Source organism: Protopterus annectens, chromosome 8.part0 (genome assembly GCF_019279795.1).
Source record: "Protopterus annectens isolate FY-2018-M chromosome 8.part0, PAN1.0, whole genome shotgun sequence".
In the NCBI taxonomy this organism is placed as follows: Eukaryota; Metazoa; Chordata; order Ceratodontiformes; family Protopteridae; genus Protopterus; species Protopterus annectens.
Genome location: NC_056741.1, coordinates 234437590 through 234463153, shown reverse-complemented (window position 1 = coordinate 234463153; position 25564 = coordinate 234437590). Strand labels below are relative to the sequence as shown.

Below are 25564 nucleotides of genomic sequence, written 5' to 3'. Positions count from 1 at the left end.
AGATGTAACAGCCTTCTCAAGAAGAGGTTTTTCACACATTTTTCTGGTTGATATTCTCTTACTTTCTCCAAATTTCTTCTTCGCTGACATCCAGGCAGTGTAATTACTATCCAGTAACTGAATTTTACCCAAACCAATAACTTTAATTGGCTTTTTTTTCACAGTTTCAGTATTTACATTGTAACTGCACTAATCAACCCGTTGATCAGTGTACAGCCATTTTGGAAGTCCAATACACTGTTTGCATTTTCATAAAAAAAGATGACAAAACTGCATCAATTAAGTAAAAACAAAGTTTTTGAGAAATCTTAATCCAGAATGGCATAAATTTCTCTTCAGAGTAGTAACAGCAGAAAAATTACAATGTAGAACAACTCCTACGTAACTCGCTGGACTGACAGCTGGCTCACAGACAGGACTCAAGAAGTCAGGGTTGTAGATTCCAGTTCCACTAACAGACTGGTCAACAGCGAGGTACCTCAGGACTGCGTGCTGGAACAGCTCTTATTTGGCAACTACTTCTTGGAGGTAAAATTTCATGTCAAGGGCATCTTGCTGACCAAGTTCACAGATGATTGCAAACTGGGAGCTACCATGGATTCCCCTATTAGGCAAAAATCTTACAACAGGGTCTATACAGACAACTGACCAGTGTCAAAGTCATGGACTAAAACTCAATATCATGAAATGCATTACAGTGTCTTTTGGGAAAACTGCCACCCAGGCTAGTTACTCCATCGATAAGAGCTGAACCGGTAGTCAGGGATCTGGGAACATATGTAGACAGCAATGTGGCCTTTGACCAACATGTGTCCAAGGTAGAAAGAAAATCACTGTATGTTGCCTAACTTAAAAGTAACAGCATGGCATCCAGGTCCAAGAAGTTATAGTGACACTTTTATTCAAACCTTAACACCCCATAATTGAATATAATGCCCTCTGGGCATGTATCTGACCAGACATATACAACAGTTGGAATGCCTACAAATGTTCCTTACTAGCAGAGTCCGAAGTATAAACACACTGTTCTATATATATCGCTTTAAAGTCCTATTTCTATATTCTGTCTCCTACAGGTTACTAAGAGACAGTCTATATACCTGACATACAAGAAATCTTTGGATCCAGCTCTGATGAACCTTCTGCACATCCTCAAAATGAACATCATTAATACCACTTGATCTAAGGATTAAAATTTTGCTTGTGACCTAAACTATACATGTTGGCAAGACAAACGTCTCTCAGAGGATCCCCATGCTCTAAAACAGTCTCACCATCCATGTGAAGCAGAGTCCAACCCTACCCTTATTTATGTGTAGCCTTGACCAATTGATTGGAAATCTGAAATTCATCCTGGGTCTGGCTCCCATGTCTCTGATAGAGGCAGACAATAATGCCTACACAAAAATACCATCCACACATAACCTCTAGAAACCTCCCAACTAGCACATCCCCTCCTAATAAATGCCCATGACACATAGGGATACAATTGGGTTGGACTGCACAGCTAGGCTTATAAAGGCCTTGGTGGTTATTAGCCTTGTATATACCTATAAACCTATAAAAACTGTGGAAAAAGGTCAGCAACTGACAATTCATTAGGTGCTTTGGCATGTGACAAGGGTTCTGATATATCAAATTCTTCTTTCGGCTTTTCCCGGTTAGGGGTCACCACAGCAGATCACCTGTCCGCTCATGATTGGCAGTGGAGTTTTTTATGGTGACGAGTTGCCAGCCCGGTGCCCAACCTTCCACAGAAGGCACACACACGCACGCACTTACTTTAGAGTGTCCAATCCACCTAGAGCATGTCTTTGGGACGTGGGAGGAAACCCACACGACCACAGGGAGGACATGCAGACTCCACACAGAAGGCACCCCAGCAGAGAATCGAACCGGAGAACCTCTTGCTGTGAGGCGGCAACGCTAACCACTGCACTACTGTGGCCTCCCCTTGTGATATATCAAATTCAACTACTTAAAATTAAAAAGCAATGTATATTTATATCACCAGATTAAAGGCATAAATTTTACAGCACAGGTCACCAAGAGGTCAAATGCAAGCACAACTAACACTCCTCCCATGAGTATCCACCCCATATAACCTGTTTAAGTATAAACTTCGACATTTGAAATGAAGCATACCTGTTCTGCTGCCTGCTGAGCTGTTGTTTCCTTCCTCAGAAGATCCAGCTCTGACCTAAGTGCATCAGTTTCCCTCTGATTTTGAGTCAGTTTCTCCAGGAGGCTAGCCTTCTCTGCTTCATTCTTCAACATCAGCTGCAACAAAAACAGCAGTCGTGTGAGGAAGGAAAGCAACACAACTGGCACATGTTATTAAGGAGGCAAATGTAAATGTTACAGAAATGTTAGTCTCATAGGTACCTAAAATAAACCAGATCTTTGACAGCATGGCACTTAGCAAGTATTATGCCTGCATACAGACACAAAACCCTGACTACAGCTCAGGCAACTAGAGTTCCATTAGTGGTTCAGGCATTTGATGCAAGCAGAGGAGTGTGAATATGCCCATTCTGGGGGAGGGTGACACAAAGCAGGACACATACCTTCTGCATATACACTGTCAAAAGATGAGAGAGGCATGCCTAGACATAGTAAAGCCTTGCTAAGTTTAATTCTTTTGACTGCCAAAAATGCAATTACTAGAAAATGGAAAACAAAGTCTAAACCAACTGTATATGAAGTACTGAATATTATAAAACTGATAAAAAGAACTGGAAGAGGGAACTTCAGAAAATTGAAGGAAAAACATAATTAGAAATAAATGGAAATCGTGGGAACAGTACATGCAGAATAATGTTCAGAAGGAAGAGAGCAAATTATGTAATGTTGGTCTGATGATAGCTATAAAGAAAGTAACATTAGACACTGCTTGACCTAGGTGATTAGGGGAAAGGATATGAAAAGCTGGTCTGACTTTCTGAATTGTTTTATTCTGTGAAGATAAAAACATAGTTGTCTGTGCACATCAAGGAAATGAAGCATGTATTCTCCATTATTAGAAAATCTTGGGAAGAAATGGTAATTGAATGGACTGATTAATGTTATTTTCAGATGCCGCTTTAGGAAGAAAGGAGGGTTTAGTCAGTAGACAAACTCTATCTTAGTGAAAAGCAATGTAAGGGGACTTAGCTGAAACAGCCTGAAGTTCAGAAATTCTTATCACTGAAATTATAGCTACCAAAAAGACAGTTTCCCAAGAAAGAATTTTCAAATAACATTTGTCAGATGGTTCAAAGGGCTTCCAAGTTAATCCTCAAAGGGCCACAGTAAGGTATCAAGGAGGAGAAGGGTCTTTCATCAGAAGTCTGAGAAGAAAAATGTCTTTAAGAAGGCTTTGCACAATCTGGAAGAGGCCAGAGAAAAATGATTTATTTCCTGAATGGAAATCTGAAATTGCTGCTAACTGAAGTTTAGTTGTTCAATAACCTGCCCCTTCTTTAAAAAAGAGTTATTTGGACAAGAAGAATGGCTGAAGTTGGGGCTGAAAAAATGGTTGCTATTCTGGCTAGAAGCCCAAATAGAAAATCTTTTCCATTTGCTTCTGTAGACTTTCTTGGCAGAAGCTTTCCGGGAGGCCTAAATAATATCTCAAACTGGGGAAGAAAGCCTGGACTGTCTAACAATTACTGGAAGTGGAGAAACCATGTAGTTAGCTTGAGGGCGTGGAGGTTGGGATGTTGAATTTCTGACGTATGGGATAAGAGATCCTGAGCAGGCTCAAGTATCCATGGAGGATATCGGAAGTGAACGCAGGAGGGGGAACCATACTTCCTGAGGCCAGAAGAGGGCGATGAGGATGACTGGGCCGTTTGTTTGCTTTCTGCAAGGATTGTGGAATCAGGGAAAGAGAAGGGTAGACATAAAGGAGACCTGGGGGCTACATGATTCAGGATGTCTCTCAGGGACTCCCATGAGGAAAGATCAGGGTAAAGTGCTTGCTGCATTTGTTAAGGGGGCAAAGAGGTCGCAGCAACACTGGCCTAAACGTCTGAAAATCATATTCTCTACTAACTGACAGAGAGACCACTCTTGAGGCATCAGAATGGATGTGCTTAGTTTGTCCGCTAGCACACTGATTTTCCCCAGGATATACATCGCAATAAGAAAGTGGTCTGATGTGATTGCCCATTCCCAAACTCTCATGGTCTCTCTGCACAGGGGGTAAGACTGGATTCCTCCTTGCTTGTTGATATACCAGACTATCAACATGTTATCCTTCTGAAGTGCAATAGTCCCCAAAGGGAGAGCACAATGAAAGGCCTGCAACATTAGGATTGCTCTCATCTGTAGAACACTGATATGAAAATTGGTCTCCAGAGGTGACCACATGCCTTAGACCATCCTTCCCAGGAAATGCCCCCCACCCCAGTCAAGAAGTGTATGTGGTCATTGTTGTCACTTTGGGGGGGGGGGGGGGGACGAAAGGTCTGCCCAGAAAAAGATCATTGGACTGAATCCACTAACGAATATGACGTTTCCAAACCGGAGTATGTTTTATAGGAAAGGATAGGGGGTTGACAAACAATGAACCATGGAGCAGCCAAGGTCCACTGGAAAATTCGCAACAACGTGCTAAAGGAACTAGTAGTATGACAGTTGCCAATGACCCCAGAGTTTGCAGCACTAATCTTGCTGGAGGAGAAGGTTGAGAAAGTACAGACTGAACCCTCATGTCTTAACTCATTCAATCCAATGGAGCTTAGGAAGTCTGCACTGTAACTTCCAGTGGGCGAATCCCTATGCCTTTTGACAGAATCATATTGTATCCTCACATTTGTTTAAATGTTCATATCTCTGGAACCATAATGGTTATGAAAGAAGTATAAATGGCAAACTCTTCAGCACAAACTATTTTTTATTTATAGTGGTAATATTCTTTAGGTTCTAGGTCTTAAACAAAATTTTATAAGTCACAGTAAATACTGTAACTTTTAAATTTTTAATATTTTGTAAACAACTTACAATATCTCAGCAACCACTCAAGTTACACACATACTATCAGCAGCATTTTATTCATCTAGCTGACAGCATTCATATGAGGCTAAGGAGTTCTGTCTGTCTTACTTGGTTTTTGAGATATTTAGAAAAATGTGAAAATTATATCCATATAAATTAATATCATAAAAACGACAGTTATCTATTTAACTGCACTAGACAGAGGTCAAACATTAATTCAGTTGAGTTTGCCATTGTGTAGGCTTTAAGATGAAATATTTTAAAACCTTGAACATAGCAAGATTTTGGAATTATTGATGCAAATATGAACAAGCAATATTTGATGCCTAGATGTATCAGTAGGAGTTAACTGCAGATGCATCTTGAGGTAGCCCTAGGATGTAATGAGTTAAGGATGTGTTGTGGTGGTGAGGTAAAGAAGCGGAGTTATAGCTTTCAAAAAAGGCCCTACGAATTCCAGGCTCTGTACTGGGACTAATTTTGATATGGTAAGATTTATTGAGATACCTAAAAATGTTGCAAATCTGGAGCAAAGTGTCCCTGGCTTGTAGAAGTTGATGCTTGGATGGGGAGGTGAGAAGTCAATCGTCTAGATATGGAAACACCCGAAATCTGCTGAGCCTCAAGTGAGCTGCTATTACTGCCATGCATTTGGTAAACACCTTTGAGGCTGCGGTGAGTCCATAGGGCAGAGCTCTGAATTAGTAATGATTGGCTCACAGACGAAAGTGTAGGTATCTCCTTGACAGCCTGTATTTTTATGTGATAGTTAGCATATTAGAGATCTATGCAGTACATCCAATCATCCTTGTGCAGAAGGGGCAGTATGGACTGTACCATGACCATTCGGAACATCATCTTCTTTACATACTGGTTCAAATTGTTTAGATCCAAAATGGGTCTGAGGTCCCCTGTTTTCTTTGGCACTAAAAAAGAAGCATAAGTTCTGAATCCTATCTGGTCAGGTGGGACCTTTTGGATGACTCTTTTCTCTAGCAGCTTTTGCATTTCTTGTGCTGGATCCTTTCTCTGACTGGGTGGAATATTGGGAAGTTTCTTCCTTTGAAGAGGAGGAAGAAGGGAAAACAGTATTCTTAACACCCAAGAATCTTTTGTAATTATCTGTCCAAACGGCTAGGTGAATTGACCCCTGAGTGGCTCCAGAGTTGATCAGTCGGGCAGCACTTCAGGAGCGCTGATATGGCTTATCTGAAAAAAAGTCTCTAAAGCCCTGTTTCTGCGGGCCCCCTCTGCCTCTTGGGCAATGTCTAAAAGCTTATTCCTCTGCAGGAATTCTCCTCCCGTGAACCTTGGAAAGGTTCCAGAGACTTACGGAACCACATCACATCTTCTTACCGCCTAGCTGGTTTCTTGAAAAGGTCCACTGAGGGGTAGAAAACTTGATTCCCACGGCAGACAGTGTCTTTCCTTCTTGTTCCCTGTGGTTAAGCATGTCCTTGATTGATGACCAGAACAAGGAAGTGCCATCAAATCAGGCATTAATAAAGAATGTCTTAAAGGGCTCCACACAATCACACAGCCACATGTATGTATGCCTCCTTATGGCTATCCCTTAACCAGCTGCTTGTGAGGCACTTTCCACTGTATGGGAGATCAACCTCAATGAAGCATTATAAAATGGACAGCAGAGTGGCCAGTTGGGAGGAGGTCCTTTTAAAATCCTCAGCAGACATGGAATCTAGGGATACTGGATCCTGGGTCTCAGAAACAAAGGACTGGACAGGGACTCAGTATAGACCTTGGAGGTGCACTCACAGATCCAGGAGGGGAACAGAGCTGGCAGGACCCTCATCTGGATCTGAGCCCTGAGAAATTTCCGCATCATCCTATCCACATCCACCTCTGACAAACTCCTGAAAGACACTGTGGAAGAGGGCCTGGAGTGTTTCTTTAGAGTTTAGACGAGATGAACTGGCAAGGAGAGAGATACAGGCTTAACTGTATATTCCGAAGTAATGTGAAGAACTAGCTCTCAGATCCAAGGGCCTGGGATCTGACAAGCAAGTGGAAGGGAGTGGACAGACCACAATCAGAGCCGATGCTGTTGGATCAGAGTACTGTGAAGGATCCAAAGGAAGAATTCCAGACTTGGGATCTGAGGAAGTCAAATCCAAAAATATTCTTATCTTCTCCAAAGGCTCCAAGGACACCTTAGGGGACTTCAGACGAAACCTATTTTTGCTTCTGAAGAAGCTGACTTGGAGGGGGTTTGAGCCCCAGAAGAAACTGGTAGTAGTCTTTTAAGAATTAGCTTATTTCACCTGTCGGATAAAGCTCAAGGGTTAAAGGTCGAGCATACTGTACAGGATGTTTTGAAATGGTCTGATCCTAGACAGTAAACTCACTTCTTGTGGGCATCTGAATTGGGGATCTTATGCCCACAAGAAGGGCATTTTTTAAACCCTGACAGTTTCTCTGACATAGGGGATAAACAACAGAATGTACAGAACTAAAAGAAAGAAAAATAATTGCAAAAAAGAAACTTTTTTTTTTTTAGACAATACAGAGAATACAACAGAATACCAACAATGGTATTAAAGAGTTACCTAAAAGGCAGAGAGAAATATACCAACAATGCTATAGGGGAAAGAAAAAAAAGCAATAATAGAGAAGAGAAATACTAGTACCTCTCGCCCAAAACCAAGAGGGAATAAAGAAAAGATGAAAAAATATGTTTATGTCAGAGAAGAGAATTTTATATATATATATATATATATATATATATATATATATATATATATATATATATATATATGTGTGTGTGTGTGTATCTACACACACACACACACATATATATATATATATATATATATATATATATATATATATATATATATAAATACACACACACACACAATAATAATAATGAAAAAATCAACCTTACTAGCCCAAGAGCAGAACCTGCTTCTAACTAAGATGGTGTCAAACGAGATCTGAGGCAATGGGGACAGTATAGGGCATTATGGGTTGAGGGAGCAACTCAAGAGCTGGACCAAAAGTCTACTGTATGCAGCAGAGTTGGATCCGAGGATCGGATCAGAACCCATTTGTAAGGAAGAATGAAAAGGACATCAGATTGTAGGTTTGCCTTTGTTTTAAGTGATAATTTAATAACAGTGTTTAAAAAATCAGAGTAGAGAAGCAAGCCACTCTATGGCAGTTCTTATCAATGACTGAGCTGGAGTGCTCAAACACATACAGAGGCATGGTGGGTCTCTGTGAGGGGTGGGAAGCGTGTTTCCCTGCACAGGGAGTGAGGTTAGGCTAAGTCAAAGAGCTTTCTTTGCCAGGATTCCAGTAAACACCCCAACATCTGCCAGAATGATGGCCTTTCCAGATGCGTCTAAAAGACAGAAGGTCTCATCTCCAGGAAATGGAGAGGTCACATCCAACTGGGAGAGGCATGATGGTCAAGAAAGCAGAAAGCATACTGAATGAACATCTAGCAGGTATTGTAGTACTGAACTCTGAAACGTTATAAATTAATGTCAAACACAGCAGCATACTTACACCTGTAAACACTGCAGTGCAATATCCTACCTCACCTTTCTTCGCACCCTCACCATTTACTCACCAGAAGCCACAAGTGAACTCCGAGGACAAGAAGGTGAAAAAAGAATGCAGGAAAGCTAGAAAAGGAGAAGCAATGATCCTATGAGATTTTGGGAAAACTCAAGGAAGCAGATGAAAAAAGAAGTTATGTCTTACCATAACGTTCCATCTGTGCTGTTCATCTTCTTTCATTCATCACTGATAAGATCGGTTCTGAGCCCATGGAACTGAGTCAGCCTATTACCAAGCTCGCGCCAGCCAAACAAACTCTTGAACTAAGCTTCTACTCACAATGCCCTTCTCCCTGTTACCTCAGATCGAGTTTGCCCATGTCATACAAGTAAAGCAGAGGCCATTTCTGTGCAAATACCTTAAGACACCGCTAGGACCCAAAGAATCCACCAGGAGCCTTTGGCGGGGGAAGGAGGGTGGGAAGTGATGAATGAAAGAAGATGAACAACACAGATGGAACGTTACAGTAAGACATAACTTCTTTATCTGATGTTGTTAATCTTCTTTCCATTCATCACCGATGGGACAGAATCCCCAGCTACCTTATCATCCTTGGGTGGCCCTTATGGCTAAACGTTCCTGAGAACCATTGAGCCGAAGGCAGCTCTCCCTCTGGAGACGACATCTAATTTGTAATGACTGATAAAAGTGTGGGGTTTAGTCAAGTGGCTGCTGCACAAATGTCATCCATAGACGCTCTGGAATGGAAGGCTACAGAAATTGCCATAGATCTGGTGGAATGGGCTTTAATATTCTGAGGCATAGGTTCTTTTGCAAATGAATAAATGGAACGTATGCAGCCCCTTAGCCATTTCAATAAAGTGACCTTGGAAATAGAGTTTCCCATTCTAGGCCCAGAGAAGGAAATGAACAGTTGTTCAGTCTTACGCATCATTTTGGTTCTGTCCAAATAGTATTGCAACTGCCTGTGTACATCCAAGGAATGTAGGCAGTATTCACCTTTATTAAAAAAGTTAGGGAAAAATACTGGAAGATCAATAGACTGATTGATGGAAAACTCAGAAACAACTTTGGGAAGAAAGGATGGGTTCATCCAGAGTGATACTCTGTCCTTATGAAAAATTAAATAGGGTCTTTTGGTGCACAATGCCTGCAACTCTGAAGCTCATCTGGATGCCGTGATGGCTACCAAAAAGAGAGATTTCCACGACAAGAATTTGATGCCACAATTCGCTGCGGGTTCGAAGGGGGGTTGGGTCAAAGACTGGAGGACTAGTGTGAGGTTCCATGGCTCTACAGGCTGCCTGATTGGGGGTCTAATGTGAGATATTCCTTTAAGAAAGGTTTTGCACAAACATAGTCATATGAGAGGAGTACCATTCAATCCATTATGATAATTAGAAATTCCTGCCAGATGTACTCGTATGGTAGAGGCTGCAGCTTCATCTTTAAAAAACTTAGACAAGTATTGTAAGACTGCTGTGACTGGAGCCAAATACGGATCTAGCATCCTTTCCTCTAACCAAATAGAGAATCTTTTCCATTTGTCCCAGTATAGCATTCTGGTGGATGGTTTATGAGAAGCCAGAATGATATCACACACAGGAGAGGGGAGGTCATCCTGCCTGCAACTAGCGGACGTGGAGACACCAAACTGTCAGCTTGAGACTGGAGTCAACCCTTGGGGTGAGAGATCAGATCTGAAATAGGGTCCAGAATCCATGATGGGTACAACAGATGAGGCTGAAGAAAGGGGAACCAGACTTGTCGAGGCCAAAATGGGGCTATGAGGATCACCTTGCATTTCAGCCAAATGGCTTTCTTTAAGAATTGTGGAACCAGAGGAATGGGGGGATAGGCGTAGAGAAGTCCTGTGGGCCAATCGTGAATCAAAGCGTCCCTCGGGGTCTCCCTCTTCGGGGGGAATAGGGCAAAATAGTTGCTGCATTTGTTGTTTGAAGGGGAGGTGAAGAGGTTGCAGCAAGGCTGGCCCCAACTGTAGAAAGCTCCCCGGGATATGCGTTGCTATCAGAAAACAGTTGGAATCTATCGCCAATTGCCAAATTCTCATGGCCTATTGACACACAGGGTAGGATTTGGTTCCTCCTTGCTTGTTGATATACCAGACTACTGACATATTGTCTGACTGAATTGCAATCGTTCCAGAGGGGAGGACCAGATGGAATGCTTGCAACGCTAACAGCACCGCTCTCAGTTCCAGAACGTTGATATGCAAGTTGGCCTCCGCATGGACTATGCGCCTTGGACTGTCTTTCCCTGGAAATGGCCCCACCACCCTATCATGGGAGCATCCATGGTCACAATGGCCTTGGGCTGAGGAGGTTGGAATGGGCAGCTCCAAAGATCTGTGTCTGGCCTCATCCACCAAAGAAGGTCCTGTTTGCAAGAGTTGGTTATCCGGATCTGAAAACATAGGAGGTAATGATTCAGGAACCACTGAGAGAGAAAAAGCCACTGGAGGATTTGCATATGCAGTTTCACAAGAGGCACTATTGGTATGGAGGCTGCCATGGATCCTAGGACCTGAAGAATGTCTCTTGCCGAGACTTTGTTTTGACAGAGTATCACCCAAAGCTGAAGCCTCAACCTCTGGAGTCTGTGAGCTGGGAGTGACACCAGACAGGATTGAGTGTCGATAGAGTGTCGAAGACTGCCCCAATGAATTCTATCTGCTGGGCCAGAGCAAGGTTGGATTTCTCCCCGTGCACAGTTATCCCCAAACTTTCTGCCAGAGAAAGGGTCTATTGCACGGCTGTTAGCAGAAGATGCTTGGTGGGGTTGGTAAGGAGCCAATCATCCAAATACAGAAACACCCGGAATCCTTGCAGTCTCAAGTGAGCTGTGACCACTGCCATGCACTTCATGAACACTCTAGGGGCTACAGAGAGACCAAATGGCAGGGTGCAAAACTGGTAATGATTGGCTTCTAGCCGGAAGCAAAGCAGACTCCTGGAGCATTTTTCCATTTTGATATGGTAATACGCATCCTGGAGATCTATCGAGCACATCCAATCACCCTCCCTGAGAAAGGGGAGGATGGACTGAACCATGACCATCCGGAATTTGGTTTGGGAGACATGTTTGTTCAAACTGCTGAGATCCAGGATGGGTCTCCAGTCCCCTGTCTTTTTTGGTACCAAAAAGAATCTTAAGTAAAATCCAGATCCGGATTTGTCTGGTGGGACTAGTTGGATGACTCTTTTTTGATACAGCTTTCTTACTTCTGAAGTTGTTTCTTCCCTCTGACTGGGTGGAATGTCGGGAAGTTTTGTTGGAAGTTTTGGATAAGATATAAGAGGAATGGTGTAACCTCTGGTAATGATGTTCTGCATCCAACAATCGATGGTGATAGAGCCAGGCAGGTTGGTGCAGAGAGAAACGACCCCCGACTGCTTCCAGAGGCAAGCAATCAGGCCACTCTTTAGGAGCGCTGGTAAGGCTGTCCAGAGAAGGAGTCTCTGGAGCCTTGGTTGCATGGACCCCCTCTGCCTCGAAAAGGGTGTCTTCCGGAATTGTTACACCGTCTGTCCCTGGGGATATCATCACCACGTGTGGCACGAAAAGGACCCTGAGATTTCTTTGTGCCACATCTTCCCACTCCTCTGGTTCCTAGAGAAGGAACGTTGAGAGTTGGAAAAATGTATGCCTACCAGCAGACAGGGTCTTACCATCCTGCTCACACCTGGCCAGAGTGTCCTTTACCTTGAAGCCAAACAGGGAAGATGCTTCAATGGGAGCATTCAAAAAGGAAGATTTGAATGGATCCGCAAGGTCACAAATGCACATCCAGGTGTGACGCCTCATAACTATGCCTGAACCCGCAGCTCTAGCTGCTCCTTCAGTTGCGTGTGAAAACAACCTCATGGACGAATTGGAGATCGATTCCAGGGTTGCGAGCTGTGAGGCAACTTTGTCACTCACCTCATCAGACACCTGTCCTGTGAGTGTTACAGAGAGTTCGTAAATTAAGTCTCTTTGAAGCCTCATAAAATGTGCCAAGTAGTTTAGGGACCAAAATGGCAAAGGTCGCTGAAGCAAAAACTCGCTTCTCCAATCTGTCCACGGCCCTGAACTCTCTGTTGGGCGGGTGGACAGTAGGACTCTCTTCAGCTAGGTCCTTCTTAGTGGCCCTCAGGATCAATGTAGGTGTTCCTCAGGTGGGGAGAGAATTTTGTCGGGTCTCCGAGGGATTGCCTCAACAGAATCAGGGTTCTTCCAGGCATGCTGCACTACGAGCTGAACTAGCTCGTCTGCAGGTGGGGTCACCCAAGAGGTAGAAGGCTGGGTGCAGAAAGCCTGCAGGAACACGGACTCCTCAGAAGAAGGATTAGTGGGCTTCCAGTCACGCCCCTGTTTCAACATTTCAAGTATGTCTACCAAGGAGACATCATCAGGAGGTGACCGTGGGGACCCTTCACCGTCATCGAAATTCGTGTCCTCTGTAAGAGACCCCTCAGGTGAGTTTACGTGCTTCCTCTTGCACAATCTCTTCCATAGGGGCTCCTCAGTGGGGGCTTCTGAGGAGGAATCGGAAGCGTGGGTACCCTGTACAGTGGGTTCATGCGGCTTCCCCGCCCAAAGTCCCGGAGAGGTGGCCTGTCGCAGCTGCAGCTCAGGGAGAGAAAACTGGGGTTCCAACGTCAGTGGAATGCTACCAGAAACAAGAGACCTCTCCACCACATGGAAAGCAGGTCTGCCCGAAGAGGGATGGGAGCCCGTAACCGAGAAAGACAACCTCGGAAGTGGGGTCACACCCCGCTCCGTCGAACCCACTACTGAGGAGGGAGCCTCAAGCAGGATCAGCACAGACAAAGCTCCAGGTACCGAGGGAGGAACTGAAGAAATACTCAGAACCGTGCCACTAACCAAAGAGCCCGCAGCCCAATCACGGGGTTGAGGAAGGACTGGTTCAGTAGGAACAGAGGACCAAAGGGATGGTCCTGGAGCCAAAGTGAGGTCCACTACTAGCGCCGAGATGGGGGGTTCCGAGAGAGACATCGGAGCAGAAGGCTTTGGAACCGAGGTGGTCAAAGGAGGAGAATAGGATGGAGTCCGTGGAGAGATCAACCCAAATCTCGTAGGGGGATGGGTCCTGGAGGACATGGGTATCCCCCTGGCTGCCTGGAGCTGGTCCACAAGATGCACTACATCGAGTTCTGAAAGGCTCCTGGTGGATCTAGTGGATACACCCGACAGGGAGTCTGGTCAATCTAGGAATGGGCTATACACTTGAATGGATCCTACGGATGGAGAGTATCGGGTCCATGGTGCGGCATCTACCAGCACTGAAGTCTCAAGTTTGGAGACAGGAAGCAGTGGAGTCGAATCTATTGTAGTTGGAGCCGTAATAGAGCTCAGTGCTGAAGGGGCACTCAGAGCCGATAAGGCAGGTTGAGTCATTGCATAGGCATCAAAGGCATGCACTGTGTTGGGGGTGTGTGGCCAAGATGAGCACAGAGTAGCAGCTTTTCTTATCAGCACTGCCTTTACAGAACTTTATTGACAGGAAATATTGATATCAACTTCCCTAATAATAGTTTTTTTTTATTTTAATTAATTCTTTAAAATATATATTAGGGTAGTATATAAAAAATTTCAAGTAGATTTTAAGTTTTCCTGTCAAAGTTACACTTGGAAGTACTACAGTAAAAGAACAGGATGAGCTTCACTAAATCTTCTCATCAAGAGACAACTATAAAAAAAGAACTACAGTCATTACTAACTACTATTCAGGAACTAAGTGTCAAGATAGACAAAATGGATATAAAAATTGACAATTTCAAAGAAAAGTGTTCTCACCAAATGGACATTCTACATGAAGATTTACTGCAACAGAGGAAGCAGATTTCAGGAATGGAAACTGCATTAAGTGATATGGATAACAGAATTCAGGAGAGTGAACATAATGTTGAGTTCCTGTTAAAGCAAAATTCTCTTCTTCAGACAAAGGTTGATGACCTTGAGAACAGGTCCCGTAGGAATAATGTGAAAATTTTTGGCTTACCGGATAACATAGAGGGAAATAATATGGAAAATTTTTTATCTTCCTGGTTGCCTGAAGTACTTGAACTGCCGCAGGCTCTTTCATATGGTATTGAAAGAGCCCATAGATCAATGGTGACTTCTAAAAACACCAAGAGTAATTATACTAAATCTGTTATTGTAAAGTTCCTATCAGCCCATGATAAGGAAATGGTACTAAAGATTGTGTGGGCAAATTCCTCAATCAAACTGAAGGACAATATTATACGCTTTGATAATGACTATTCTTCTTCAGTATTATCAAAAAGGAAAATTTTCTTGCCTTTAGTTAGAGAACTAAAAAGAATAAAATAAAAACCCATTTGCTTTTTCCTGCAAGACTGAAAATATTTTATCAAGATGGTTTTAAACTTTTTGACGACCTAGACAATGCAATAACTTATATAAAATCTAATAACATACTGGAAAAAGTAGATGAAATGGAGTGGGCCAGTCCTAGTCTTAAAAGGAATGCTGAGAACAACACTTGGAAAACATTTGACCCTAAAAAAAAATCAAAAGATGAATCATAACAAGTACATATTTGCACTTGATTCACTCAGTTGGGGAAATGAAACCGGACATCCAGGTGGGCTTTTGGTATTATATTTAATATAATGTAAATTGCTTAACTAAATAGTTGTCTATTTTGTTTTGTAGAATAGTCATTTGTTGGGATTTTTTTTTTCATTTGTACTGTTTGTTTAAGATTAATTATCTTAATGTTTATTGGTTTGATTCCCATGGATGCAGTGATTCTCCTGTCTCGGATATCTATGCTTCCGGATGTCTTGTAGTGGAGCTTATCATTAGGGGGCATATTTGTTTATCTTGATTTTGGTTCTTATAGTGGTTAGAAAACTTTTATTTAGTTATAATTGCTGTATTTATATTTTAGTTGATTTATGGTTAATTGTTTGATAAAGGAATCTTGTATGATGGCCTGATGTGTAGTTGCAGAATTGCTGTGCTAGTAATGGTACTTCTGACCCGGGATGTGAGTAGCAGTATGGCTGGAGTAATGGTAAGGCTTTGTTGTCGTTTCCAAGTTGTTGGTGTGTTTATTTGGAGGCTCTGGTTTAGTGCTCTAGCACTGTAGAGACGTGTGGTGTTGTTTGTGTTAATTGTATGTTTTGGTGCCTGTGTGCTTTGGTCGGAGATTAACCGGAGAGTCTGGTTGATAGTGTGGTGAAGATTTGCTTGATAGCTGTCATTGCTTCGTGTTGTGTATGCGAGGTTTTTTTTTTTTTTCTCTTTCTCATCTCTCTCGGTATAGAGGGAGTCTCGAGACATTGCCTTATATGTAGTTAAGTAATGTTTTACTTACTATTTCCTTGAACTTTGAAAGCTTTATCTTCATGATGAGCTCGAGACTGTGGTATCCATCGCGGCTGGAAAGCTCGGAGCTTTCTTAAAACGTCATCATGAAGGCATTGGAAGTAAATTGATCTTCTGATCCTCACCGGGAAGCTACTGAATCAAATTTGTTTCCTCATACAGCATACGGAAAGAAGATATAACTAGATTACTACTTTCAACTTATTGTATGACATTATATGCAATAATCTCTTAAATAAATAGGGATTATACTACGCATGTAGCCTAAATACTTTTTCTGATCATCTTAGGTATTCTTGAGCCTTATGTATTTATATACGAATAGTATTCTCATAAAATATTTGCTTTATATATGACAAGGGTGCCGATATCTTGATGAGAAATACTAGTTGTGATTTGTGCATTTTTGGAAGATTTAATAACACTGCAAGCTGTTTATATACTTGTGTTACATGTACATTTTTTATAACTATTGACTTTGCTGAGAAAATATTCATGAAGCATTTATCAAAATGTTAAATGTATAGATGTATATAATAGGTTATCTCAGTTATTTTATGAATGCATTTGTGTAATAGGCTGATAGGGATGTACCACATAGGCAGCAATAATATTGCAAGGACAGGTGCATTAAAATAGTTAGATCTGTTTATCAATAGAAAATGTGAAATTTTCATCTTTTGTTTTGTTAATGAAATAGCTTTTCAAAACTCAAAGATAGTATAAGCTATAATTGAATAATAAAAAGCTCATTATATTTAAATAAGGCTTTTATATAGTATACAGGAGTTATTTAAGCACCTTGCTTCTTTGAACTAATATGACCTTTTCACTAGTTTTCAGTATGGTGATGGACCCTTTGAGGTAACTCAAATTAATGCAATGAATGGAAGATCAGACTTTTAAGGTTTATTAGTCACTCTTCTATGAGAGACTGCACCGGGGTGTTTGGTTATAAGAAAACTAGCAGGATGTTGTTGGTTTTACTTCTTGATGAGTAATCACTATATTTGGTTTCTGGCAAAGAAATGTAGTGTTCATTTCTTTCAGAACAATCAGTATGTTAGTTGATTGTTAGTAAAATCACTTTTATTAGCATCTTATTTATTAGCTGCCAATGTTAGTGGTTACTTGAAGGCCCTTAGGTGATTCATTTACAACTATGTCCCAGTTAGCTGATCACCTATGGCAGTACTATATATCACACTTCAGCCTTTATTAGCCATATTTCGGTAATAAAATAATGCCATAGTCTCTTTTTAAGGTTCTTATCAAATGTGATTACTTTAAAACAGAAGAGTGAACTAATAGATCATAGTAGTTCTTAATAACCTACTAACAAATGTAAGAAAATTCTGTACTTTATTCCTAAGATGTAGCTGTCATTAATTTACTAATTGACACAACATTATATCTATATATTTGGTTCATACAAAAAATTGTTTATGTTATTGATGAGAAGCCTTATTTTTATAGTTATGACTATAGACATTTAGGCAGGTGCTGATTGGATGCTGCTTTTGATAGGAGGTCGATTCGATTGACTGATGTCATTCGAGTTAGGAGTTTTAAACTCCAGAGGGGTTCAGGTTGGTTATTTTATTTCATGTTTATGTTATAAATATTTTCTAATAACTTTTCAGACGTTCATATCTTATGTAGTAGGAAACAACCTTAACTTTAAGAATATGATGCTCTTACACTCTGTTTGTTCTAATGATCATAATAGTATTCCTATTAGATATATTCTTGTGTATTTCTTAGATCAGTATGTTTATATTTACATCATTTAATTTTCAATGACTACACTAAAAGGTATATAAGTTAACATTAATGGTTTAAATAACCCTAATAAAAGGAGGAATTTAACTAGATATCTCAAGTTACATAAATCCCAGTTAGTATTTTTACAAGAAACTCACTTAATAACAGAGAATATATTCAGACTTGAATCTAAAACATATAAGATTTTAGTAAGTTCTGAACATACTAAGAAAAAGAGAGGAGTAGCTATCCTATGGAACAGCATAATGCCTTTTCCTAAAATAATAGACACATATAAGGATAACAAAGGAATGTTTTGTGCAGTCACCATAGAAATAAACAGTAAAATTTTCACATTGATTAACATATATTGGATCCCAGGGATAGGGATAAACACAGTGAAACAACATCTAGATCAAATTGTACTATTCTCTAAAGGGAACATTATTTTGGCAGGAGATTTCAATTGTATTCTAGATTACAAAGACTCTAGTACTAATGGGATGAGAAGAATATCTACATCATCTAAATTATTAAAAGACTATTCAGATACTTATTTTTTGAAAGATATAAATTATTGTGCAGATACTACTTCTTTGTTTTACACTTTTTTTTCTCATAGACATAACTCATACTCGAGGATAGATAGAGTTTTTATTTCTAATAATTTAACAGAGTCCTTAAACAAATCAGCAGTGATTTCATGTCCTTTATCAGATCATAATTCTATAATTTTTGAAGTGGTAGTCAATCCAAATTTTAATATTCATATAAAAAGGATCCCAGCTTATATTACAAAATTTAAAGATTTTAATGATTTCATTTCTACAGAAGTACAGAATTTTTTAGAACTTAACAATACTAATGATATAATCAGAAATTTACAAATGGGATGCCCTAAAAGCTTATCTATATGGTAGGATATTGGATTGGTACAACAAAAAAAGAAAGCTTGGGATAAAGAGCTGCAAGATATACAATGTAAATTAGACACTTTAAAACTTAGTAATATGGGTGATAAAGACATATCAGATAAAAGAAAATAAATAAATATGTTAAATAATAAATATCTAGAAATATTAAAACATGAAACTATGATCAATATAGAAAATTTCAAGTTTATAAATTTCTCTTCTAACTCTAAATCCTTAACAATTCTTGCTAATAAAACGAAAAGATTAAATAGATTTAATCATATTAATGAAATATTCTCACCTAAAAAAGGAAAAATGGTATCGGAAATTCATAATATATTAACTGAATTTACAGAGTTTTTTATAAACATCAACCAAACAACTACTGATATTAACTCTAAAGAGGAAATAAAAACATTTATTAATAAATGCACTAAAACAAGACTTTCAGAGGAACAAGGGATTTCTATTGATAAACAAATATATTTCAAAGAACTTCAAACTCACATTACCACATTAAAGCAAAATAAAGCACCAGGTAATGACGGCATCATTCCTGAAATTTACAAATTACTACCTATAAATGCTCTAAAATTGCTTTATAAAGTATTTAATCTTGTACAGGACAAAAACATAATTCCACCTTCTTGGAAATACACTTTTATTTCTCCTATTTTAAAATCTAACAAAGATCCCTCTAAGTGTACCTCCTATAGACCCAGCTCCCTATTAAACACTGATTTATGTCCATTTATGCAGAAAGGCTTAAACACTTTAACCCAAATTAGTTGATAGTGATCAAACAGGGTTTATAATAAAGAGAACTTCATATTATAACATTAAAAGAATATTAACTTTAATTGATTCGGTGAAAAACCTTAAAACAAATTTAACCCTAGTTAGTTTAGATATAAATTGTGCTTTCGACTCAGTTACATGGGAATATTTGTTCACTCTATTAAAGGAATTAAATTTCTCCAATAATTTTATCAATCTTATCACTCTGTTATATGAAGGTAGCCAAGCTTATGTTAAAATTGGTACTAGTATATCTCAAAATATACCAATAGTAAAAGGTACTAAGCAAGGGTGTCCTTTACCCCCTCTTTTATTTTCATTAGTTATGGAACCATGGGCAAATTTAATAAGACATGATACAGATATTGAAGGATACAAGTTAAACCCCACTATATCATCTACAATACAAATGTTTGCAGATTACATATTGATTACCCTTGGGAGTAGAAGGGAATCTATACAAAAACTTTTTAAAAACATGGAAAATTTTCAAAAAAATTCTAGCCTTACTTTTAATAATAATAAAACACAAATTATTTTAACAGGTTCAAAAAAATACAATATAACCGATGAATATAATGAATATATAGCTCAGTCTCAACAAATAGCATATTTAGGTATAATTATTACTAACAATATTAAAGATACCATTCAAATAAATTATAATAAAAGTCTATCACAGATAGAAAATTTAATAAATAAATGGAACAAATTACCCTTTTCTATGGATGATAAACTATTAATAATAAAGATGATCCTTCTCCCCAAAATCTTATATATAATTCAATCTTTATCTAGACCTCCTTTTACCAAATAATTAAAAAATTTAATTTAATGATTCAGAAATTTTTGTGGTTACCAAATAAGCCAAGGATTGCATCAACATACCATATGTATAATTGGAATAATGGGGGTATATAGCCTTACCAAATTTAGAAATGTATTCAATTTCATCAGTATTCAATACAATCTCTCATCTCATTGATGTGGAATACACTGCTAAGTGGAAAGAGTTTATAGAGGTATTGTCACAAAATACCAAAGATATAAACAGTTCCTATAAGCTAAATATAATTAATAATCCATTTATTTGGAGGTTAAAAGATTATATTTCTGAATTTTCTTCTCTGAGTTTTAACTCTAAGTATATAGTTTTTCTTTTAAAATCATTTAAAAAATTTATATTTAAATATAATATATATATAAGGATTGGCTTTTTTTACTCTTCCCTATTGCCTACACACACAGATCTATTTTCTCCTCAGATTATACAAAAATGTCTATATTTCAGCAAAAGTATTTAACATTTTGGCATCAAACGATGATAAATAATGAGATAAAATCCAATAGTTTACTCCTGGAAGAGTATAAACTTGATTCTTGTTTATGGTTAGAGCTTCAAGAAGCTAGACAATATGTATTAAATAAATTGGATTCTATGTCTCCTATAATTAGGAAAAAAATTCCCAAACTAATACAATATATGATTTTATCAGTTTTGCATAAATCTCCTGCTAATAACAAGTTATCAAACATTTATAGGGCAATTAAATGTGATTTAGATACACATTCAGATAATTATTGGAAATATTTGTCTTTAATTAATAATAATCCCCCTTCTGAGAAAGACAAATTGAATATTTTACAATCAGCAAGTATGACTACTACTTCTTTAAAATGGAAATTATTCACATGGAGATTTTTAAATAGATCATTTATCACTCCTCATAATATAAGTATATTTTCTAAAAAGAATATAACATGTTGGAGATGTAATATTGAATTGAATGCTGACTGGTCTCATATGTTTTATAATTGCATATATTTAAGAAAATTTTGGGATGATATTAATAATTTGTTGCAAACAATTTTTACTGATAATTTCTTTATATCTAAATCACTTGTTTTATTTAATACTCCTGTTCCTGATTGTGTAAAAGAGAATAAGTACCCTTTGGTTTGGTCTATACTATATATAGCTAGAAAAACAATCACTAAGAATTGGAAATCTAGTACAGCACCTACATTTTTGGAATTTAAAAATATACTCATTGAAACGTGTAATTTGGAAATGTTAACTATTAAATCTAGATCATCTAGGAATACTACATTATATAATTCATGGAATATCATCTATAAACTTCTAGAAAAATAGTTTATTAATTTATGTAAACAGATGATTTTTATTAATCCTACAGCTACATTAAGACTTTTTTTTGCATGATGAACGTCTTTGTACATAGTTTAGTTACACTGGTTTACATATTAGAAGTTTTGTTTTTTTATTTTCTTGTTTTTTAACTTTAAAGAAAAAATGTTATAATTTCATGGAAATATTTGTTCATTTTAATAATTATTTAATAAAATTCTTTGAAGAAAAAAAAGGCATGCACTGTGCCGAAGTGATAACAGGGAGGTTTATGGTTGGTGCCGGAGAGTGTATTGGAGCTGAAGCTGGGGCCAATAAAGTAAGAGTTGTAGTGCCTGGAGCAGATAATGTTGGAGCCGATGAGGCAGACTTATGCTCCGAATAAAGTTTTTGTACATTAGGTTTGACAGATGTGCCCTGGCCACCCAAGGGTGAAGAGGGAACTGAATGGGATTTTTTTTGTCTTTCCTAGGAGGGGTTGAGATCTCCATCGCAGAAAGAGCCTCTGAAAAGGGCAATTTAAGTAGGCCCTTTAAAATCAACTTATTCTTGCGTTCATTCAGAATGTGCTGGCTAAAACTTTGGCAAATTACACAGGGAGGCTGCACCTAAAGATGGGGCACACCCAAGCAATAAACACAATCATCTGTTAGGAAGTTTACCCTTACACAAAGTACAGTGCTTGAAACCTGAAGTACCCTTCTTGTCAGACATCATAACAAGCTAACAACAATCAAAATCTTCAAATACAATATCAAATCTGATTTAGTCTAGTCTAAAACTAAACAAAAACACACAGTATCTAACCCAAGAGCAGAAACACACAACTAGATAGAGAAAGAAGGAATACCAGCTATGGTATTCAAGGAATACCACAATGGTAAGGAGAGAGGGCCGTACCACCAATGGTACTTAAAAGATTACCAAACAGGTAGAAGGAAAGAGAAAACAGGGTAAATCTAACTATAAAAGTCGAGATCAATGAATATAAATCACTAACGATAAGAGAGTCAAACAACTTACTCACAAAATATCAAAAACTTTCCACTTAGCTGAGAGCTTGGCTGAAAAGCGGCATTACGGCTACGTGGCAAACGAGATCTGAGGTAACAGGGAGAACGGCACTGTGGGTAGAAGCTTAGCTCGAGAGTTTTTTTGGCTGGCGCGAGCTTGGTAATAGGCTGTCGGAACCGAACCCATCGGTGATGAATGGAAAGAAGATTAACAATATCAGATGTAAGCTTGCTAAAAGAAACATTTCTCAAAAACAAAAAAGACAGATATTCAACATATCAGCTAAACAATGAAGAGGTTTTCTGCAATAATTCAATGTTTGTATTCCTTTTTCCATGATCTGTTTCTCAGCAAAATTCCTAATTTTCTCTGGGTCTGAATTCGGGCAGCAGTGCACTTTGCAACAATGAGATATCACAAGTCCAATAAACAGAGTATGCTACATTTGACGTTCATGCACTGAGCAAGAACAATGTGAAAGACTGAGAAACAAAACACAAATACCCAAGTATATGCAATGAAGTGCATACTCATCCTACTTAAAAATGCATCCACAACTGCTGGAGAGGCAGGCCATCTTCCAGGCAGTGAAGAGTGAAAGGGCAATAATAATCCAATGCAGGTGTCCTTGCAGATCAACTGATAACAGTGATTGCACATCTATCATACCATACTTCAGAAGCATTTCACATGGAGTAACTGCTGGGAGGAATCTAAACCATTAAAATGTTAACCTCCCTGAGAGATCAGAACTGGAGGAGGGCAAAGAAATGCCTAAGAAAACTTGGTCCTGAAACAATAAGTTATCAAAGGAGGCCTGACTTCTCAAATCAGTGTTCAAGCAATAATGCTGGAAGAATGTGCAAACACAGATTCCCAACATTTATCCTAAAAAGGTCATTTTATAATCAGTGCTCTACCTGGTCAACAAATATAAACAAATAAATAGAAGTGTTGAATCAAGTGGCTCCAACACAAACATCTGCAATCGAGGCATTTCTGAAGCAAATACTGAAAGAAGCCATGCAGTGGCCTTTGGCACTTTGCAATGGGTGGGTAGCCATCAGATAGCAATTCACAGTGCAGCAAGCAATCCACTTGCAAGGGGTTTGCTAAGCAACTGCAAGGCACTTCGTTCCAGAAGAAAAGAACACAAAGCCACTGGTACTCAAGTAACATACTCAGATAGCACCTGAGTTGGCAAGTAAAAGAAAAGATGATGAAAGAATGGAGGCTTACTCTATGTCATAGACAGGGATACTTCTACTGTGACTTGGCAGAGGTGAAAGCTGAGCTGCAGTCTAAACTGTCATCCTCCTCTAGGACCACCTCAGCCTCTTGCTTAGAGTCTAGATATTTGAGACTGACTCTTTAATCCTAAGGATAGAAAACTGCCATTCTTTCTGTAAAATGAAAATATTTAAAAATACTTGCTAATAAAGACTAGTTAAATGCAGATTTTCTTCCTGCCTACCGTTTATTTTCCATTTCTTAAAAAGGAGTAATTGTTTGTGAATCAAAAAAGGCCATAAAAGACATGGGATGTATCATAATTTATGCTATTACCCTATGAAGATATACTGCCCTTTAAGACAAGCATGCATGTGGTCTACCAGAGAAGCTAAACAAGACTACATGGCAAACGAGATATTTAAACAGCTGTGCAAATATGTTAACTTACTCTGGTAGAAGTGTGGAGTATTTTCAAAATGTTAGAATTTGCTACATCTTAGCCAACCTTTTGAGACATGGAAATAAGTGACTATTCTTTTAAGCCTGGAAATTACTGCCAACAAGAAATAAAATAATTTTAAAAGATATACTGCAACAACCACAAACTTTATTGGTTAGAAAGTCATTCAGTTTCCTCATTAACAGTCATAAAACTAAAACAAAGCCTTTTCCCATTAGTTTCCAAATCATTCTGGGGTAAACTAAAGAAGTAAGAATGAAACCACTGTCCACAAAATTCAAACTCAGAATATTATTTATCAACATTTCTAAAACACTGATGAATCGCAACATGAGAAACAGCATTCCTGGGAACAAGGTAGCTATAAGGAAAAAATACAAACTAACACAGATCCTGAAAAATAATACTCAAATCATTCTTTAGGTAATATCGGTTCTCCACATTCAGACTACACAGTTATAATACAAAAAATCCTGAGGGCATAATTCACAGTCTTCAGAAATTTATACTCAAGAAAAGTAGTTTTAAAAACCACTTCCCACGTTAATGTTTAGCTGAGGAAACAGGTCTAGAAACACAGTTTTACTTGAGCAGCATTATAACAAATCATTCAATCATGAAAATCAGGAGGCTAACTAATCCACTTGATTCCAGAGTTCTTCTAAACCAGGAAAAGACTTGCTTCCCCCTCTGAGGGTAAAAGGGTGAAGCAGCTACTGGATTTTGTGTTGGACAGAGTGGCAAAGAGATCACAGCAGCAGGGCATGCCCTGGCGACTGAATACCTTTTGAGCCACTGTTGGATTGAGAGACCATTCGTGAGGCATCAAAACAGATTAGCTAATCCTGTCCACTAAGTCAGTTGGCTTTTCCCCTGGAATGTACATTGTTACTAAAAAGCTATAAAAATCCTTTGCCCATTGCCAAATCCACATTGCCTCTCTGCAAAGGGGACAAAATTTGGTTCCTCTCTGCTTGCTGATGTACTAGCAACTGACATGTTTTCTGTTTGAACCGAGATGGCCCTCTGGTGAAGGAGGTCCTGATATTCCTGCAATGATAGGAGGACCACTGCCATCTCTTGGACACTGATGTGAAGATTAGTCTCTGTGTCCATACTCCTTGGATGACCCTATCCTCCAAATTCCCCCATCGTAGAGAGGAGTCATCTATGGTGCCTACAGCTGCTGTGGAAGTAAAATTGAAGGGGCAGACGAGTAGAAGATGTGAAGTCATCCACCAAATTAGATGTCTCCTGTAGTACACAGTTATATGAACTGGTAAGGACAGAGGTGTCAGACAGGTCTCACTCCTGGGCAGAGATTAA

The 25564-nt window shown here is 38.9% G+C and overlaps 1 protein-coding gene across 1 annotated transcript in view; it reads right to left on the bottom strand.

Moving 5' to 3' along the window:
* Nucleotides 1-2109: 2109 nt before the first annotated feature.
* The window catches only part of LOC122808201 (rootletin-like), a 546256-nt gene continuing 522801 nt past the window's right edge, over nt 2110-25564 (bottom strand). Inside the window, exon 11 of the mRNA XM_044079170.1 lies at nt 2110-2280. Coding sequence (XP_043935105.1) covers nt 2110-2280 — 171 coding nt within the window. The remainder of the gene's footprint in view (nt 2281-25564) is intronic.